This window comes from Pavona decussata, unplaced genomic scaffold (assembly GCF_977016875.1).
Source record: "Pavona decussata unplaced genomic scaffold, jaPavDecu1.1 SCAFFOLD_619, whole genome shotgun sequence".
Classification (NCBI taxonomy): domain Eukaryota; kingdom Metazoa; phylum Cnidaria; class Anthozoa; order Scleractinia; family Agariciidae; genus Pavona; species Pavona decussata.
The window spans coordinates 192,501-213,616 of NW_028145867.1; the positions used below are offsets into that span (position 1 = coordinate 192,501).

At 40.7% G+C, this 21,116-nt stretch overlaps 2 protein-coding genes across 3 annotated transcripts; one reads left to right on the forward strand and one right to left on the reverse strand.

Annotated features, from left to right (window-relative positions):
* Positions 1-1,368: 1,368 nt before the first annotated feature.
* Positions 1,369-20,890, reverse strand: LOC146449154 (sterile alpha motif domain-containing protein 9-like). Of its 2 annotated transcripts, none has more exons than XM_085101958.1 (13): positions 20,704-20,890; positions 19,132-19,153; positions 18,423-18,511; positions 17,545-17,601; positions 15,617-15,689; positions 14,701-15,420; positions 14,263-14,469; positions 13,611-13,775; positions 12,597-12,932; positions 8,129-8,476; positions 7,082-7,783; positions 6,762-6,782; positions 1,369-6,569 (listed from the first exon to the last, which is right to left on the reverse strand). In XM_085101958.1, exons 1-13 carry the CDS (start codon positions 20,704-20,706, stop codon positions 2,098-2,100), a joined length of 7,215 nt encoding a protein of 2,404 aa, XP_084958084.1. In that variant the 5' UTR covers positions 20,707-20,890; the 3' UTR covers positions 1,369-2,097. The 2 variants fall into 2 exon arrangements, with proteins under 2 accessions (XP_084958084.1, XP_084958083.1); XM_085101957.1 differs by having other exon boundaries at positions 13,611-13,784; positions 20,704-20,889.
* On the forward strand, positions 9,290-10,596 carry LOC146449155 (uncharacterized). The gene is made up of 2 exons (XM_085101959.1): positions 9,290-9,312; positions 9,415-10,596. The coding sequence occupies exons 1-2, from the start codon at positions 9,290-9,292 to the stop codon at positions 10,373-10,375; spliced, it is 984 nt and encodes a 327-aa protein (XP_084958085.1). The 3' UTR covers positions 10,376-10,596.
* Positions 20,891-21,116: the final 226 nt, after the last annotated feature.

Sequence of the window (21,116 nt, forward strand, 5' to 3'; positions counted from 1 at the left end):
CAACCGTGTTGTCTTGCCACCAAAAATGAAGGCAGTATCTGAATTTGACTGGAAAATACATGTCAGTATTTTTGTTGTCAGGTTTTCGTAATCATCACTGGCGTACGATTAAACACTGGGACAAGTTCAGCAAAACGAGGTACTGTTCACAGAAAAACGATTTTCATTTTCTGTTTTCAAGTTTGGAAACCATTAAGCCTCTCAAAATTTGCGGCAAAGTACAAAACTTTACTTCCCAGAGTGGGGGCGTGTTTTTGTGTGTTGCAACCGAAAGCTACGGAGACCAGTGAGGAAAGTGTGTGACGGTTATCATAATCGCAATTTTAAGGTTTTTAACATTATAACGTCCCAAGGAAAGTAGGTTATATTTGGTTTACCTTACTTGCGGAATATCCAGTTTAGGGACGACCTGTCTCCCGTTCCTTCTTGGAACCGGTCACCTGCTTGTCACTGGCAAGTCGTAGCTTCAATCATGAAAAACTAGAAAGTAGATTTCTGGTTACGTACCATTTGCCACCATTCCGGGAGTGCCAACAATCCAATTCGAATTCGAATGGCACAATGGACACAATTAACTGCCCATGTAATGCTTGACATTTCGTTTAGGCTTAAATTATTTCGATCTATTAATTAACCATGTCATTCTTTCTTCAGAAAAGAGCCGAATTAGTACTTCTGGATCATGAGCAAGGATATGCGAGGGTAGAGAAAGGTTGCAAATTTATCTTGTCGTGATGGCAAATGGCACGCTCTCCTTTGCTTTCGTTCGTTTCACTATGGCAAGAACAGATAGAAATGTCTCGCTTGAAGACTTTCTTAGCGACCACGGAGCAGATTCACGAAGCACTCCTAAGTTAAGATATATCTTAAGTTTTGTTTCTTAACCCTAGGCTATCTTTAGTCCAACAATAGACTTTTGTCATGAACCAGTACCTAGGATACATCTTTACTTTTAGGAGGGCCTCTTGAATCTCCCCCCAGGTTTTAATACCTTCCGTTAACATCTGCAAACAAGGGAACTAGACAGTATTTTTAAGTTAGTTCTGTCAGTCCTTCGATCTGTGCTAAGAAGGATGTCCATGAAATAAATAAAAAAAAAAAGTAACAATGACCACCGCGCGCCTGTGAGGCACTTATAGTCGCAAGTTACCTACAAGATACAGAGTTAGATAAAAAGAAACTAACTAGAGCAATATTAACAATATATTTCACATCGATGGAAAAAGAAAAGCTCTCGAATAGCAGGACTTTTGTTGTTGTCGTTTTTTCTGTTTTTGGCTTTACTGAGGAGATAGGTTACGTTCGGTTCTTTCGAGGAAATTCTCTCCTGTGGCTTGAAATTCTACAAAATCAAACTAATTTCTTCAATTAGGCTTTTCATTTTATGCGATTGTACTCATCATGTTACACTTTACTTCGCCCGTTGTAACTTGAATTAGCCACAGAGCTAACATTATACAGCCATGGCAAATTAAACCGGCTTTTGTGTTTTACTACTATAGATAGAGTACTCAGACACTTTAACAGCAACCAAACCGCATGCCTTTACAATGGAATAGGATTGGCGTAGTTGTGACATCACTCTCCACCACCAGTGTGTCTGGGTTTGAGCCCCTTGCTTTGAGTCATACTTGCATGGGTTGAGAATGGTTTTGGCTCGCCTTGCTATTTGTTTGTTCAATAATTTTCAAAATTTCGAGTTATCTCGTGTGAACATTCAGTTGCAAGAAAGAGCTATAGAAACGTTTCCTCTGGTTTTGCTACTCAATGTGTGATTCAACAAAAATGAGTCAAAAATGGCTTCATCCTTATTTCGGATACAAACGAAGACCTTAAGTGCCGAACATTTGCATTCTTAGGCACTAAGACTTAGGCAATCAGTATCACGTAGCGCGCATAACGCGCACTTGTTAATAATCTCCCTATTTGTTTCCTTTAAATGCTTTTACCTAGTTTGGTACTGCCAAATTAATTAAAAAAATACTCTTCAATATTTACAGCGGCGTGTGACGAATAAATCAACTAATTCTCGAGTCATTGCAGTTTTTTGTTTGTTTGTTTCTTATGTTGCTGTTCTATTTCGGAAACATCTTGATTTCATTTTGGGTTTTCTTTCCCCATGTCTTTCCAGATCACTCCTTCCTCGTTGTAGTAAGGGCCTAGGTTCCAAATATGTTGCTCGTGATTGCGCTTTTCCTTGCAAATTCCCTTGTTCTCTCGAGTGCACTTTTTGCATACGTACTGGAGAGTATCCCCTTGCCATGAATGTGCAAAGGTACAGCGAGCTATAGTACCGACATCACAGGCTTGGCTTGTGTGAATCATACATTCTTTCGACTTCTCTGCGCCAAGAACCCAAGCTCCATGATGAAGTTTTCCCATTTTGTCAACGTATTTGGGTTGGAAAAATTCTTTCTGCTTTCCGTGACTGCCTTCTATGCGTTTCCATTTGCGACTTTTCGTAAATATCGACATTGATGGTGCACTTGATTGTCTGCTTGCGGTTTTTGCCATCTGTTCCTCCTGTTGTTGGCTTCCCTGCTGTAAAGCAGATGCATAAGACTGAACTCGATTTGACGATGCAGCTTGTTGATGGAGGCTGTCAATACTGACCCAAGATGATATGCCACTCATAAATGGGATATTTTCGGAGCTGGAGGAGACAGCAGACTTTCCGACCATTTGGGTACCACTGGGTAGCCGGTGGTGAAGAAAATGTGGCATTGACGAGCTGATCGGTTTTTTCGTTGATGATGGTGTGTTGTCAAGAAATTCTCCTGAAACTTCTGCCTTAACGTGTGTCACCTCTGACATCTGCTCAGATCCAGTCGTGCTTCCATTCTTCAGTTGACGTAGTTTTCCCTTTCTTGATACAGATGTGCCAAGGTTGTCTTTGATGTTCGCAGCCGCAAATAATGGAAAGTCCGACAGCACACTTCCGCTGGTTCGGTGCTTCATGATGGCATATGCATCATTGTCGACTGGGTCAAATGCATAGGGGCCGGAAACCGAAAAGCCAACGTAAAACCACAAGTCGTCTTTGCTTTGGTTCGGATAACGAGTGTTGTCAAAACGTAGCTGAATTCCCTGGTACGTTATAACACCATTGAAGTTGACGTCTTTTTGGCCGCATACGCGTTCCAGCTTCTCCGAGATCTCATTACTTCTCCAAAAGTCTGTCTTCTTTTCCCATTTGGTTTCAAGCGATGGGAACTCTCGCTGTAATGACTGCATTGATGCAATGGCGTGCAAACCAATTCCTTTACCGAGAAAGTACTCGGCACCAGATTTCCGAAATCCTATCCCTGTCTTGTCTCGAACAATTCTGTCACATTTCTTAATGGAGTCTTTCGCGGATTGATTAAAGGCAGCAAGGCTTCTATTGGGAATGGGAAAATGAATCATGTAGTTAAAAAGATGTGCCCATTCAGAATTCGGATACTTCTCAACCCACTTTCCCACAATTTTGCCCAGCTCCTCGACAGATGGCCTCTCTTTCAGACGAAAACAAGCTTTGCAGCAGATAAGCATGTCATCGTGGCTTCCATAACCACGAAGGCAAAGTACGTTGAGTGACTGGTAAATCCGGGACACTTCTCTATCATTGAGGCTTGCCCATGAGCTGTACGGGGTCTCGTCGTGCTGAAAGAGTATGTCTTGTACAAATTGTTGATAAAGAGCAGGCGCATTCCTCGTTAGAGGCGATGAAGGCATCGGAACCTCCACATTGCTCAGCTCGCTTCTGTCGAAACCAGTGACTTCGTAAAAAGACCGTCGTAGCTTCCACGCCCTTATCTTAGCATTGCTCAAGCTCCTAGCCTCCTTGTTGTCGTAAGTAGTCGTTTGTCGGAGCTTAACGTCTCCAAAAAGTTCATTCAGGAGACCGAGTGTTGTCCTGCTCAGACTTTGGACGTAGTCGTGCTCTTCGCATGTGAAGGCACTTTCCATTTCTCTTGGAATTTCAGCTTCCTTTAAATACTTTGTAAAGTTCTCAGGCTGTAAGCGAAAGAAAGGCAACCCTTTAACAATTTCCAGAAGAGAGACGATAGCTTGAATTTTTCCAATCATTGAATAGTGGTTAAGTGTGTGTGTTGTACTGAGTGCTTTGTCGTAGAATTCTAGTGCTTTCCGACATTTACTGATTACTTCAGGCATCGACTCACAAGCAAGGTTAGGTCGTTCTTCTGGTTTGAGATCTCTCAGCTGTAGGAGGTACAGATTTCCTTTGGTCACGTAATGGTGGCTGTAATTAGGTTGCTGATTTATGGCAATATCAACAGCAATGTGTGCTGCTTCGATACCTGTTTTTGGCATTGGCAGTTTGACATCTTGCTCTTTGTTCATAGTGGCATGAAGACGGTGATGCTGTTCATTCTTTTCGTCCATTTCATTCGCACCCATTTCATAACCCATGAATCTTGCCAGCTGTTGCCAAGCGTATGACTTCTCCTCAGTTTCAGAAGCCTTCTGGCAAATAGTAATAAGCAATCTGAGGGCTCTTTGAATGCCGTTATCCCGTTTAAGGATGTCTACGATGAAAGGAGAATACCGCGTTTTCACTTCATAAAAACCGAGGACGTCATTTTCAAAATCGGAATCAATACTTCCAGAATCTTTTCCTTGATCCTCCATCAATATTGGATCGGATATCCTCTTGCGATCCAAGAAAACCTTCAAAACTTGCTCCTTTAAAAACTTGTTTGCATAGGCTTTTCCTTCGTAGATCCTTTCTAGTAGGCATACCGCAGTCTCTTCGGTGTTCATTCTTGACGTAACAACCTCACTGACGAGAGAATGAGCTGGTCTCCAGCCGAAGTAACCATTTGTTTCATCGAATTCTTCAAGGAGAAGTCCACCAAAGATTTTGTGGATGTGCTTCATTAATGCAGAGTCTTCCTTGTTCTTCTCACTGGCTTCATAAAGAAAGTCGCTGACAACTGCGTGGGGAAGAATAGCTCTGCCATCGCTGTAAAAATGAAGAAAACAGCAGAAATTTAAAACCATCTCATGAATTTCTTGAGAGTCACCCAGGAAGTCAAAGGTACTCTGAATGTGGTTCTGAAGTCTTTCCTCGATCTTGTTGTAGTCACGTCCGAACAGTTCCAAACCAAACCAAATGAATCGTTTCTCCCTTTCCAGGACCTCTTCTGCATCCCTTCTCCGTTTGCTATCACTTGTGGTGTTGATCAAAACATCTTTTACGAGGTTCATCTCCTTCTCATCTAGTTGTCTCAGTGGCTTCATGTCGAAGTCAGAGATGGCACTTAACTTCGCAATAGGAAAAGTTGACAAAATGACACATTTGATCTGCCTCTTCATGATCTTCTCTGTTAAACGCCTCGTCTCGTTCTCGGGGAAGTTATCAACAAGGATTAAACACGGAGATGCAAATTTTACGTTCTTTTCGTCATAACTAATTCTCTGGAGTTGCTCTATCTGGTAATCTGTAGCAGCTGTAATTGCCTTCACAGTGGCACAGCGAAAGTTGTTGCGTTTGTTCCACAGGATTCGACGACACAGAGTCGTTACACCAGATCCAGGTTCGTAGGGAACGGTGACTGTCTCGACGTGACAGGTGATGTCCTTACTGGGTTTAGATAAGGCATTCAATGCTTGCTCAATCTTTGCATTAATGCTCTCTTCAAGTGTCCTTGGGATGGAATGATTGTGAAACAAATTAGTTTGGCTGGCTTGCGCACCTTTGTAAAAGGCATTTCTTTCGTTCTCAATATCGTCCACTAAACTTGATAATCGAGGATTTGGGCTGTAAACCTCAAGGTCATCCCAGGAATGTATCACCTTGTTAAGAACTTCTTTAAAGTTACCAATAAAATACGGTAGTTCCGTTGTAGCATCTCGTTCTTCAAACCTGATTGGCCCAACCAGTTCACGGACGATCTCTTTTAACAGTCTCCAGGGAATGCCGGAGATTGAGCAGTCTCTAAGCTCTCTCTGCAGTTGCGGCTTGGAAGCCTTGATCAACGTTTCTGCCACATGTTTGTTTTCGCTTATAATGGTGACACAACTACTGGCTAAATTTCCAAGTATACTAAAAGAGCATTCCATCATGTCTACCATCTCGTGAACGCCATTTTCGTCAAGACCAAGAAAGACGCACAAAAGCCGTCCAGGAGAACAACAGAGCTTGTAAGCTGAAAGAGCGCGATAAAAATAATCCCTGGAACATTTGATCCATTCCCCTTTCTGCATTTCTTCATTACTCATGATCCAGGTTGTACCTCTGGTTGGAAGGTTAAAGTCTTGACCAGGTATCCAGTCAGATGAAACGTTCTTAAAGTCGTCAAGGCTTCTGAGTTTTGCTCTTGGTGCATCCGTTGTTTCGTTGCAAACATAGTGCAATCCATCATGTTTTGAAGCGCCATCGAACAAATCAAACACTGCAAGCCAAGGGATGCTTTGTAGGAAGGCCAAATGCGGCGTTCCTCTGTACTGTGGAGGCATCTTGTTTGCAATCAGAATGTAACCAAAATCTTTAAAGTTCAGGTCCCGTAACCTTTCTCTTACCATAGCACTGAATTTTGTGACATCTGAATCATCCTGAATTGGATCTGTGGCAATAAATAACAGAAAACGTCATGACTTGTACGATAACAGACTTCCTTTTGAATTAATCGCAAGAGAAACAGAAGGCCACTTCCAGGTTGTTACAAAAGAATGCCAAGAACAAACGTGAAATTGCACAGTAATGTCTAATCTTGAGTTTAGTACGTTGATAATGAAACTTAAACTATACTGCTTACCATCTGGTGAGGCACTTGCACCTAGACATGGAAAGAAGAGAAGAAAGTTTGACTAGTAACGTTTGATTTTATACGACCGAGTTATATACATTTAAAAGGTGAGATAATTGCAACTGAGGATGGCTTCATATTACTTTAAAGAAACTGGACAAATTTCCTTGACTATCAAGTGGGCCATTGGATAACAAACCCAATAAAAACTCTTTTTTTTCCGATGACTCATTTTTCCACGGTTACGCGAAGCCTTTTCTCTATAGAGGAAAATATAACATTTTGTAGTATAATGTATGGCTTGAGTACGACAGTAGTATTATACTAACCCATTTTTGCTTCTCTCTTCCATTCCTTGTACTTTACCATCAGAGGTTCCTGTACTTGGCGCTTAACTTCACGTTGCTTTACACTTGTGGATGCGCCATTGGTCCGAATAGCAACGTCATCAAATTCATCTTTGTGCACTTTGTACAAATCATTTAGTCCTTTCTTGGTTGGAATTTCTTTTTCCGATTTGACTCCTCGCTTCTCATCCCAGCATTTAGAATAGTAAATATTGTCCTTACAGAATTTCCAGTCTCGAATCACTTCGATTTCGATGACATAAAGGTTTGCGCGGCTTCCTTCGCTTGCTACTGGAACAAACTCTATGTTGACACAGTTCTGCTCCCCTCCCTTCTGCAGTGGTCCGTCGTCGCTCTTTATGTGGTCATCAAGAACAAACTGGAAAGCCTTCACTATGTCGTCAATAACGTCTTCTACGTTAAGTCCAAGGATCTCACCTCGTTTGAACTTTGAACATTGTTCTTGAGAATCTCCAACTCCGAAGTAGATGATACCTTTTCTGTCAGCATTTAGGCAGGCACAAATGAACTTTTTTGCCTTCTCCATGATTTTCCAAGGAAGCAATGAAGGATGTGCGCTTGTAAGAGACTTGAACTCCACTTCTCTATTCTCTTCTGCATCCAGAACAAACCCTCTCTGATAAGTGAACTCCTTCCCTTTGACTCCCAGTGGTCTTGGCGTACCTAAGTCAATGTAAATTGTAATATAATTACCCCTTAAGTTTCATGTAAACAAGGCGGAGGAGGGGCTTCTAGGTTGCTGCTGTCCGAGGCCGAGATTAACGAAGCTTTTCTGAATGTTCTTCCTCAACTTTTATTGCTAAAATTAAAAGCACGTAGGAGCACTTATGATTGCGATCCCAGCTACTTAAAAAGGCCTGTTATTTATGAGAAACGCTTCACTTTTTGTGAATACTAAGTGGCTAATTTATATAAAAATAAGTTCTTTCAACTACATGTCTGTTTTCCATTTCGCGTGTTCTCAAAACTTTTGAAGTAGAAAAATGCATTTGAATTTTGTACACCTACATTTATTAACCACTCGAGAAACATCCTGTTGATGTTCACTACTGGAACTCTCTACAGCAATGTGCACTTCAGTAGCGGAGGCGCTTCCACCTTCATCTCTATTGTCGATAGAAACCTCTTTTTCAGTCTCTGCTATTGCCACAAGTGAACTTTCCTCTATTGCAGCTATTGTCTCCATATTGGCAGAAACAGCAACCTCACCGTAGTTGTTCTTCACTGCAAAATTGTTGTTAATGTCCAGATTTGTCTGGTCCTCTTCTAAGACACCAATGGTTGTTCCCTCCTGTTTTCTTTCTAGCTTCGGTTCGTTTTCTTGAGGACAAGGATCAGAATCCATCACCTTCAAACCTTTTGGTGTGAACAATACCAAAATGAATCTTAAAATACCATCCGTCTGCATCACCGTACTTGTACAAGGAAGGGAGGGAAACATTTAATCAAATTTGCATACATGTTATTCCCACACGTTTTGTTCCTTGCATCTGAAATAATTTTTAATGCCCTTAAAGCAAGTTATATCGTCTGAATTATTTCCTGGCTGACTGACTGACTGACTGCCCGTCTGCCTGCCTGTCTGCCTGACAGACTGACCGACTGACCAACTGACTGGCTGGCTTTTGAAAGAGGTAAGAAGACAACGTTTGAATAAGTGAATGATGATTATCGCAGTTATATAGCGGTTTCGAACAGAAAGCCTGAAAAATGTTCAGGCTTGAACGGGACTCGAACCCATGACCTCAAGCCAACTCAGTGGGAGCTGGTCATTTTGTGAATTCGTAATATATCCCTTGAGGTAATGAGATGAAAGTGAATATAGGAAAAATTAATGCATTCGAACTGCAGAAGAAAGAATAGTTGTGGTTACACTAGCCTTTTTACCCGTGGGTAACTAGCATTTTCCCACAGGTAAGAATGTTTTTGTGTGTAACCGCTTTTCCCAAACCGAAACTGCCTTTGGGTTATTTCCATGGATACGTCAAAGAGAACAAAAGAACTTCCCATGACAGTTCCCGAACTGAAAAGTACGGTTTATCTGCTCCCTGAGGTGGCTTGGCCAATCATCATGCAGAACGTAGCTAACACAGGAAGTCGCCTGCTATGCTCTAAGTTGACCTCTGATACGCTTGGCTAATTTCGCGCTCACTGGTACCACAACGCGACATGGCAGGGTTTCGCGCATCACTGTGAGTATTGATTTCTCTATTTTCACGAGTTTTCTCTTCAGACTATCAGACTATCAGTTTCGAAGTTGATCAAGTTGTAATCTTTTTGTTTATCTGTTATAGGAACGCTAGTCAAAACGGAGATCCGTACTACAACGGGTATTTATTTCAATCAAGAAACCAAACAAGGCAGCAGGGAAATCTTACCGGTAATCCCCTGTACGATGATCTGCCTCTACCGCACTATCCGCACTATCCAGCCATGGTAAATCCGTACCCCATATACCAGAACCCGTTGCCCAGTGCTAGCATGTTTGAACCAGACATGGACAGTGATAGTCCAAGTCCAAGTGAAACCTCGAACGATCGCAACAAGCGCAGTAGCTGGTCGTTAACCGAAGAGAGATGCTTAATTGCCGCCTATAAGGAGTACTACGGTAGACTTAAGTCTACAAAAAGCAGTCAAGGCAAGAAAAACATATGGGAAGATATCTTGAAACAGTTTCAAAGTATGTGCTTGAGCAATGGTGTGGAGTCGGAAAAGTCATTAGCACAGCTAAAGGAGAAGTGGCGGGCGCTCTTGGATAAATACAAAAATGTATGCGACCACAACAATCGGACGGGAAGGGAACGGAAAACTTTCACACACTACGAGGACATAGACGAATTTATGGCTTCGTCAGACAAAGTCAATCCAAGATTTGTCAAGGAAACAAATTATAACTCTGAGGATACCGACGACATTTTATCGACCGGAAATCAAGATTGTGGTAAGAAACCAGAGAAACGGCCAGCCACCACAGCTGAAAGCGAAAGTGTGGATGCAGAGAAAACTGGAAAAACTGGGCAAAAGGAGGAGAAAGGACCCAAAAAGAAGAAGAAAAGGCTTAGCGGCGATGACATGGAGCTAGGAATCCTTGACATGATGAAGGCTCAGCAAGAAGCCATTAAAAAATCAGAGGAGAACGACGAGAGAGTTTTAGAAGCTCTTCTCAAATCTCAGTCAGAAGCGCAACGACAACACCAAGAATTTGTTGTGTCTGTATTAGGAAAACTTGGGGACATATTTGCTTCCAAAAAATAGCTTCTAACTTAAAGTTTTCATTCAAAGGAAAAAAAAGAACAGTTTATTGATTGTTGTATTAAGAAATTTTAATTGATCTTGAATATCATTCAGTGGACACTGAAACACAGAGTGCTGTGAAATGATTACAATCGAAAGACAGAGCACAATAAGGTTCTAAAATTATACATCTGCTGTTTCTTTAGTATAACATGCGTTTCAGTTTTTAACAAGCCTGATTTCCTGTAATTATCCCGTGACTGTACATTTTACGCTATTTTCGTTGATTTTATATCACAGTACTATATATTCAATCTCCTGTTACTTTCAAGTTCGGATCAATCCGATCAAATATATAATTGTTTAAATAAATTGCAAATCAAAAATATATACTTATTTTGCAACCTTCTATAATTTAGAACGCAACGAGAACAAAATCAAGAGGGTACTGTCTATTGATTTGCAACGTATCGAACAAGGGCTTGTAGAACCGCAGCAGCGGCCTGGGAGGGGGGGCCACTGTCGTTATCATCATCGTCACTGTCATCATCATCACTATCATCTATGTCGACTTCATCTCCTCGTAAAATACAAATGTTATGCAGCACACAGCATGCAATGATAGTGTCGGGTATTCTGTCGCTGTCTTCGTCTAGGCGCTTAAGTAAAACCCTCCATCTTCCCTTGGTCATACCAAATGCGTGTTCGGATACTATTCTCGCCTTAGATACCTCTCGATTAAACTTCCTCTGGTCTCGCGTAATACCACCATTATCCTTAAATGGTCGGATAAGCCAGGTTTTATTTGGATAAGCAGTGTCTCCCACGATAAGTGGGCGCACTACAGTTCCGCCTAAGTCAAATGTGGGTGCCATTAGGATATTCTCATCTTCAGCAGCCCAATAAAAGTCAGTTAAACGTAGCATCCGAGCATCATGTAGGCTTCCAGGAAAACCGGTTGCAACGGATAAATATAAGCCAGAGGCATCAACTATTCCCTGTACTAAAAAACTGTAGAAATGTTTACGGTTAAAGTAATCTTCGTGGTTAACTTTCGGGGCCTTAATAGGAACATGGCTTCCGTCTATTGCTCCAACTACATTAGGTATTTTACTTTTATTGTCAAAACCTTCAATTTTTTTAGCTATCTCTGCTGTAGTAGATGGAAACTTGATAAACTCGTCTTGATGTCGGCAGATTTCTTGGACAAATTCATGGCAACATTTTACGACAGTCGGTTTTGCCAACCCAACCATCAGTCCGCACGAGCGGTAACACTCGCCAGTCGCTAGTCGCCAGAGACTTGCACCAACGCTCTTTGGAACTGGAATGGCATCTCGCATCCTAGTGTTCTGTCGCTGAAGCGCCGGTCCAACGAGCTGACATATATATTCAAATGTATCGCGAGAAACTCTAAAGTTTTCTTTCCACCAGTGATAGAGTGCATTGTTATTTAGAAGCTGCTCAAACCAATTCTGTGGTCGTGGAAATACCCAAGCCCTTCTTGGCTGACGAGCAAGTTCTCGACGAACTCGTAAAGATAAATAAAACACCGACAAACCTTGCAGGTAACGTAGTTGGAAGCGCCTTCTTCGCTGTCTTCTCGCAATAAACTGTTGGATTGCTATATTTATTGAGGATTGTCGAATAATTATCAGGAGAATCACTGAAATTAAGCTTACAAGATCTCGATTCGTGTCATCCATGTTTCCTTTTACGTTTCCCGCCAAACTGCATGGTCATTGTGAAATCATATGTAATTATATTTTACCCCGAGGGGAGTTCTTTCACTGTGTAACCGCATCCCCAAGGGAAACATGAAACCTGAGCTAAACCGAACCCAAGCCATTTACCCTCTGGAAAGCCCCAAACCCAAGGTGTGTGTAACCACAACTAATGAATAAGTGAATGATCATCGCACTTATATAAGCAACTTAAGCTGAATTACATCAGGCTTGAACGGGATTACAACCGACGACCTCTTTGATATCAGTGCCGTACCTTACGAATTGAGTATATAAAATTGCTTGTGTAATTTCGATGATCATTCACTTATTACTTCTTTCTTCCGCAGTCCAAATGTAAAAGTTTTCATATATTCACTTTCAAGGTAACATCTGTCAATATGTGATTAGTTGTTCATTTGCAAACACTACTATGCCTAAGGTGGGACGAACGCTTTTATTTTGTACCTTGTTGTTGCTTTTTTCGTCGACAGTGTACTGAAAACTACTGAACTTACTTTTGTCTTCGAGGGACGCCTGTTCTTCGAGACGTTTCTCTGTCTTTTCGCTGCTTTGAACTTTAGTTTTGCTTTTCTTCTTTCTTTCCTTCTTTGCATGAGAATGGTGGCTTTCTTCGTTTTCCAAGTCCATCGATTCGGACAACGAGCCCTGAAGTTCGGTTTTTCCACTGGTAAGGACAATTTCTTCAGCGCCGCATGTTTCCTCTTCAAACCAATCGTGCACAAGCTTTTTAAGAGCTTTTGTTTGAACCGACTCTTTTGGTACGATCCCTTTATTACTTGGATTTTGACGCTCGTTGGGTGAAGTTTCATTTGTAATTTGGTTCTCATAGTCTGTTAATGAAATAAAAAAGACAATACTCACAATCTGGCGAGATGCTGCTCGTTTTACACGTCAAATAAATTTTAAAAGGTAGTTTGGTTTTGCCATTAGTGACACAATATGAAAAGGAAAGAAAGATATCAAAATCAAGCCATCTGCTCCATTTAACTTCCATGCAGAAATTATTCAGAACTGAAGGGTCGTCTCTCTCTCACAAAATTGTATAAGCTACATTTGGGTAGAGCTTCAGTTCAACACTGTTGGTGTGCTAATTCAAATTTTAAAAGACAAAAAATTAATAATAATAATAATAATAATAATATTAACAATAATAACAACAACAATCACATATTGCATACTTTTCAAGACTTTCAAATGGCAATTTGTAAATTTTGCTATTTTCCAAACTGTCAGGTGGTTACTAGGCCACATTCTAGTTCCTCAATGTTTCGGTAAAAGCACTATTTGTACTTTTTGTCGCTTTTTTCAGTACCCGTCATGTTCTTGTCTACTCCTGCAACAAGTATGAATAAACTGAAGAATTTGACATTTAAAACATGATCACTCCCAAATCAGTAGCTGAGAACACATTGCTTCACGTTTTAGAGAACAATAGTAATGAAAGTCCCTTCCATCGATTACAACAATTTGAGTACATGTGATTGATCGAAAATTTTCGTAATACTAACCCGAAGTTGACACGTCGAAATCGTTTTCAGTTTGATTGATTCTGTCTGTTGCGTCTTCAAACTCATCATCTAGAGTTTTCCATTCACTTACAGAAGAAGTTGGTGAATTTTCGCTTCCTGTGTCTTTTCGGTCATCCCCAATGACTGTGTCATTAGCATCTTCGACTTTTTCGACTACAACATGAAAACAAAACAGGAAAATAAATTTTACGAAAAAAAAAGGCTTATCCACTTTGCTTCAAATTTAAGTTTAAACTTGTAGGGTTATGTACAGTCACTTTCAATGGTTCCCAGGCATTAGCACCTTTGAAAATGAACCGGCAGTGCCCCATCCACGTTCATGACAAACGAGATGTTCAAAGGCCCTACGGTACAATTAATAAAGCAGTTGATTTCTTTGTTTGTTTGAAACCTACAGTCTAATGTGAGTCTAATGAAACTTATTCAACTCAGAAAAGTCTTCCTTCTCATTATTGCTCCAGTAATCATTCGCTTTTAGATCTATACTATCTCATTTAAGAGCACTTCTCTGTAAAAACCAAACAAAGTGGGAAATTTTTGACCCCCACTCTAATTTGGCACGCAAAGAGATCTTCAGGGAGGATGTTCCAAAACGAACGTTTCTCCTGTGGCGCAAATTTCTTACACCTACCTGATTTCATTTTCTGATTAGTTATTGAATTCACGCAGGCGTCATCATTAATTTGTTCAATTCTGTCTGTTTCTTGTTGAAGCTGATCCACCTCCAGGACGCTTTTAGGTTCGATCATTGTTTCTGCAGCCATGTTTGTCACATTTTCGTCTGTATCCTCTTCTGCGCAATCTCCGGTTTTCAGGCTAGTGGCTTGGTCTTCGTCATCTGTACGTTTTCAAGACAAAAAAAGAAAGGCATGCAAGTTAAAAACAACTGAAGCTACCTGAGTTTTGTTTGGATGATACAGATTTGGTCCACACACAGGGTGTGAATCAGCATAAAAATTAGATGGGCTTGATCGCGGTCACTCTATACGTTTTAGTTTCAGAGCCACAGTGGCTCTGAGAAGAGGGAAATTGATCCCAGGCCTGATTGAGTGTTACCGTATTTACCTACCTGTCTGACTTGGTTTTATGTCCACATCACCGACTGCATAATGCTCCTTGTTTGCCGCTGTGGTAATAGCAGTTTCTGGAATAACCAAAAGACTCGGCAATGCCTCATGGGAATTCTGTGATTCCTCCATTTTGATGGAAGATTTTCTATACTTCTTCAAAGAGACCTCATCAGCAGCCATGTTATGGTGAACGTCTACGTCTTTATCTTGGATGTCAACCTTTACTTGGGAGATTTCGTCCACCACACGTTTATGTCCAGGTTCATCTTTCCTGTTCTCTTCGTCAAGGAGGGCCCCTGTTTCACTGAACCATTCCAGTGGTTTCTGGTGGCTTCCACATGAGGTTAGAAGAGGCTCCGCATTTGCGACAACATATTCTGCAGGATGACTAACGTCGCCTTCTGGGTCTTTAGTGGGCGACTCTGCAATATGACTGACCGCAACTTCTGGTTCTTTTGTAGGCTTAATATCTTCTTCTTTCTTCTCAAGTCGTTGCGTCGCCACCTTGGTATTATCCTTTAAGCCTTTAGATTCGTCTGTGACTTGAGTTCCGGAAGTTGGAGGCCTTGTAATTGTATGTGGAGAGGGTTCTTTCTTTGAGGTACCTGAAGAGTCAGATGGACTGCTTCTAAACTCGCTTTTTACATGCACCTCCTTAATAGTGATAACTTTTTCAGAATGTGGCACAACCTCAGGAGAAGCCAAAGCATGGGCCGCTTCTGATAAAGAGCAAGAAAAGTCATCTTTAGAAAATGTGAAAACATGCTGAGGTTTTAACTAATGAGCTGCAGTGATACTGAGATAATGTACAAATGCTAGAACACCGACAGCTCACAAACCTTAACGTCATTTAAATAACCAACAGTGGTGTATCATTTACAATGTGCTTAACATTACTAACAATGAATTTCTAACCTTCAGTTTTATGGTACTTGTGAAACCAATGCCTGCTGAATTTAAAGCCTTGTCCAAAGGGTAACTTCAATTCCTGTGAAACGCAATCAGGTCAACCAATCAATTTATCAGATCACTCACCATGCCTTCACACTTCTAGTTATCTCGATCTTTCCAGATCACGTTACTTTTCGTAAGGACCGCGGCAAAAGTAAGGCTATGAATGCACGCCGGCGGTTTTATGAGCGGTTCCATGTCCCTGAACCTCACCCTGTAACTTCTCCCTTCTCCTTTCAACTTCCCGACAGCGATTGGGGTGGGAAGTGGGGTGGGGTTGTTCCCGAACAGGACAAGAAATAATCAGGTTGAACATTTCCTTTTCATGTCGGAACTTTTCTCAAAGATTGTCTTGGATGGACAAGCAACTCCACGGCAACTCAGCGATGTCGACTTTTTCATGATGAACTGTTGCTACGGACGTTTAAGAAGTAACTCGTAATTTCAAGCAACAACATTAACGTTCTAAGGTTATCAGCTATCAAGCAGAGGCTCCATTGGTCCTTTGAAATGTTTGCTCAAACTAATTAATAATTCATCAAGCCAAAACAAAGCAAATCACTACCATCCAACACCTTTCCTAATAGTGATCTTAAGTATCATAAAAATTTGTGAACTTTTGCTTCGAATTTCTCCAAGAATTATCAATAGTTTGAGAAGCTATATCAAACACTTGAAAGAGGGTTTCCTCCTATTTCCAAACACCTCGAAGTTGGTTAAAAAATCTCGGCTGCGCCTCGTTTTTCCAACCTACTTCTCGGTGTTTGGAAATCGGAGGAAACACTCTTCCTCGTGTTTTATATATTACCTAACACACAGAAGAGCATCGCAGTTATGTCACTGACGGTTTAGACAAATGGGAAAAGTTAACCTAAAAAAAATTCAGGCTCTGACGCGAACCGAGCCAATGATCACTGAGAAACTGGTTCAGTGCTCTACTCCAGTAACTAAGCTTTAAGCCCACTGGGAGCTGGTCATTTTGTGAGTTCGTACCAGGAGATGAATAAATTAGAATGAATACATGAAATATCATATATTTGAATGACGGATGAAAGATTTAATACAGGGAATGCCGATTTCAGGCTTTTCGCAACTGCTCAAGTTGTGTACATAACTGGGATGGCATACCCATAAAGAACGGAAAGTCCTTGGCCAGAAGCAAAACGCTGTCCCGAGAGATGCCTACTTGAAAATGTCTCGAGATTTGCCTTCGGCTTTCATTCGGCTTTCTCCGGCGTACAATAACTAGGAAGTCGATGATGCGTAGTCAAGAATTCTCCTGACATGTTACCGCAACTGACTCTAGAAATCTAGAAACTATATATAACAATTATCATATGGGAGTAATAGCGATCATTTTTTTCCCCTGCGTTTGCCGGAGATCCAGAATGTAACATTTTCACACGTTCGGGAAGGAAGTAGCTACTTGTAAGGAACTGAGGAACCAGACAAGTAATCTTTCTTTATCCACGGTAAAAATTCAATGAGGTTTAAAAAAAACTATGGGATTAAAATGCGAAGTTTACTGAGTTTAATTACAATGCCAATAGTTAAATTCTAAACAATTTAGATTATTAAACACTAAAATCTCAGGTTTTCCATGCCGAATGCCGTGCCTCTAATTGTTGATATAGTGATGATTTAATGATGCTCCAAGGTTGTTCACTGAATTCCACTCGCTTTAAATTTGAGATAGACTATTTCAAAGAACAGTGCTACAATAGCGAAAAACTATTGCGAGGATAGTTTGTGCGAGGTAATGGAACAGTTAGTCTATTTGCGGAATCTCGAAAAGAGTGTGAAGTTGTATCAATTCGACTTATGAGCCAAGACCATTAACGTGAACTAAGTTACTTTTCCTGATGTTTAAGGAGATCCAAAATCACCCTTACCTTCACAAGAACGTTTTTCAGTTCCTCTTCGGATTCCATGAAAAACAATGTGTCATCCTGACGAGAAAATAGCTGCGTTAGAGTTGGATTACATTGATAAGGCATTAACAAGTCATTTTCATCGAGAAGTCAATTTCGCATTGAGTCAGTGTCAATCGGTGTGAACCGGTGTACGCACTCCTTTACTTCTTTAGAGGTTCAATACAAGGGTTAGTACCTACTTTCTTTAAGTTTTGGTCTATCAATTTAAAACATTATTGCAAGGACTAAACCAATTAAAAAGCCTTTTTCAAGTACGAAATCTCTCAGAAGAATAGTCTCATATGACCAACGTATTGACTGAAAAAGCCTTCTAACTATCCCAGTGGCGAATCTATGTAGAATTCCTTATTAGGTGAGGACCTGAGGAAAAAACCCATAGAAAAAGGCCCAGAGCGAGAATGTTTCAGAATAACAAAATGACCACCCTTCTAGGCGTTCTTTCCTTTCTCAAAAAGGATGGGACCGGGGCACGTATGTTTGTTCAGTTCATTTGCTAACTGAAATCATTTTTTTTTTTTAACCAAGGTTAAAAAGTCGATGAAACAAGACCAGAGAGTCTGGATGAAGTTTAACTTTATCAGAAGAGGACTTGATGTAGCTGACAAATCAATTACTTTGGCCAAAACGTTAATCCTCAACTGAGAAATGCCTCGGTTTTTAAAATGATAACGAAAACAATAGCCCATAAATGTTAACTGACAGCTAAGAAATGGCAAAAGATTTATCAACCCCATCTTGATTCTTGGACTAGGTTAAAATGATAAAGACTTTATCTCGATGGATTGATGGACCGTTATACGCTGATTAACGAGAAAGTTGATGAATGTTGATATTACCTGCAAAAAGTGCTCCTTGAAAAATGGTTTCAAAGAAGCAAGCTTGAGTTCATCCAGGGCAGTGAAAGCCCTCTGATACTCAGGGTCATCTGTGGTGCAAAAAGAGATTCAATACGGGTTAAATATGGGGATGTTAGAGGGGAAAACCAGGAAAAAAACTAGTTGGCTCTCGGAATAATTGTGATGGAATATATTTTTTTTGTGATGGAATATTTTAAGCCTGGTGAATAAATGAGAATTCTGTATTATTCAGTAAGTGACAAAGGCATAGTCGGAAAAAAAATCCGAGTGCTCCTATTAGGAGTCAAACCTAATACCTTCCAGTTACTAGTTCAGGTACTCTACCACTGAGCTACAGGAGACTCGTGGGAGCTAAGGCCATTCAACTAGGTTCATGGGACAAACATCCTGCATACTGCTACGATTGAAATGTAGTTGGCTCTTGTTGCCTCCAGACTGATGAGGATGCCTTATGCTTTATAGAGCATGTTCTTATCAATTATGATTGCGTCACAGAGATCACAAAATAAGTCAATTATCGATAAAATGGATATTTTGAACACGAAAAAAGCTCTGCATTTTAAATGCCCACTGACTAGAATTCCTGTACGTATTTTAGCCTTTTCTGACTAAAGAGTAGTTCCTCTCTTGTATTAATTCTGCAATGGTAGAAAATGTTTTGCAGACATGGGCCTATGGGGAAACATACCTGTTTCTTCTTTCCTTGACTCCTGTAATTGAAAAAAAAATCTATATGAAGCTATTTTTCGTCTTGTAATGGCAACTAGCTTGTGATCTTAATGGGGAAGTATCATGGGGATTTTGATCTTTTGTGGTGAAAATAGTGCGACAACACCTTCACTTAGTTACAAAATAATTCAAGAACATCAAGAAAAAGAAATCAACTGAATTCTTGAAAGGAACAACTCATGGCCTGCTCTAGTGCATTTTGGGAATGAAAACACGAGAACTTGAAAACAGTTAGCCGAACTTTTTTCAAGTTGTGGTCTGCTCTAACCCAATCTGTGGCCAGAGACACTCATCAATAGTCTTAGTACACTGGAGTGACAATCTCACAACAAATTTGAGCAATACTTTTAGGTTTCTGTCGATAGAAAAAAGTTTTGGAACTTTTGATGTAACACCAAATTCCCGTGATACTTCCCCTTCATGGCATCTGAAAACATACTTTCATAATTCAAGAACAGCCTCTTTACATCCGCCTCCTCCCCAGGCTAATATTTTAAATCCCCCACCCCGCCTCTCCCAACCGGCAAATATTTTTAGTACTTGGTTGCCAACTCTTTGTTTGCTTTTACAGATCTAAGCTGTGGCATTTTTAAAGCAGACTTAATGCCCAGTTCCCCACCAAAGCCCGCTGATTGTTCAGTGAATGTACTTGGCTTCACCAAACTCAATTCAAGTTATTTCTTTGAGTTCGTGTGACTCCAATCCTTCTGTCGTTTAAAAGGACGACGCCTTTCGAAACTCACAGAAACATGTCTCGTCCCATTTCTTTAGCAGTAACTGACGCAGTCCTGTAGACACAACGGTAAGGGCTGAAAGAATGGGAACATATCTTATTCAAATCGCATGAATTCGCCTTTCAAACTCGTTGTTCGACGGTTAAGAGCGGAGGCCTGACTAGTTGTTTAGTCATTCTTATTTTTCCCTTTGGACCGTTCTTCGTTCTCTCGAAATGGAAGTTTGAAACTGTGAATACACAGACGATATCTTTCACTTTGAACCATCCTTCATTCCTTCGCTCGAAATCGAAGTTTGAAACTGCGAATACAGCCCTACGAACGTCACGAAACATTTAAAATCCCAAGTTGATTTTATCGATTTTGTCGATTTTATATATGTAGCCTGAGCCATGAGGAACTCTTCTAGTTCCAATCCATCATTCAAGTGAGAATTTTTGCATTGAATAAACAATAACACAAACGATCAAACTCAACAAAAAGTTTCAAATGTTCTCCATGACAATTGAAACATGCTGACTAATGTTTTTGCTTCGGGTAATATTGCATCGTCTTCAACACATCGTCTTCAGTCCAGGAAACAATCGAACTGATTTTCGAGACGAACCTGGCCGCTGACAATTCGACATGTTTACTGATCAGTCTCCGATGGAGTTCAAAGAACTATATCTCCCCGTCAGCTAAGTGGGGTATAAGTTCTAAAGTGCAAATAGAATTTTATCGCGTGTCCTGCGTCTGTATAAACAGGATACCGCCAAAACACTGAAAATATCGTTGGTCTTCTTAGAAAAACTTACCATGCCGTTAAAGAGCGATGATAACAAGCCGCCAACCCATGTTATTTCATTCAGATACTTCAGTTCGTTATGCTCAGTCCCGTTGCAACAAACGGTGCACTTAAGGTACCCGTTCAAGGCGCCATTTTACAGTGACTACTTGTTCCAGACGGTTGCGCTGCATTAGCAATTACTTTCAGACGGGATTTTGGTGGGGTATTCCCCGAGTTTCTTAATATGGCATCCGTGAAAACAGTGATGTCATGTGGAGCCAATTAGAATGCTCTTATTTCTATTTCCTTACGTTCTTAATAGTAATTGTCAATTAACTTAGGCAGCGAACAGGTCCCGGCCTTCGAAATAGCTGAGCGGGCGAGGGAAAAAAGCCGAGGGCCGGGCGAAGAGTATGGCGCGTTTTTAGTGTCAAAATTCAA

Coding starts and splice junctions, on each gene's coding strand:
- LOC146449155 (XM_085101959.1), top strand. CDS start 9,290: ATGGCAGGGTTTCGCGCATCACT. Junction 9,313..9,414: donor GCAGGGTTTCGCGCATCACT/GTGAGTATTGAT, acceptor TATCTGTTATAG/GAACGCTAGTCAAAACGGAG.
- LOC146449154 (XM_085101957.1), bottom strand. Junction 13,785..14,262: donor TAATCAGAAAATGAAATCAG/GTAGGTGTAAGA, acceptor TTCATGTTGTAG/TCGAAAAAGTCGAAGATGCT. Junction 7,784..8,128: donor TTCTCGAGTGGTTAATAAAT/GTAGGTGTACAA, acceptor ACATTGACTTAG/GTACGCCAAGACCACTGGGA.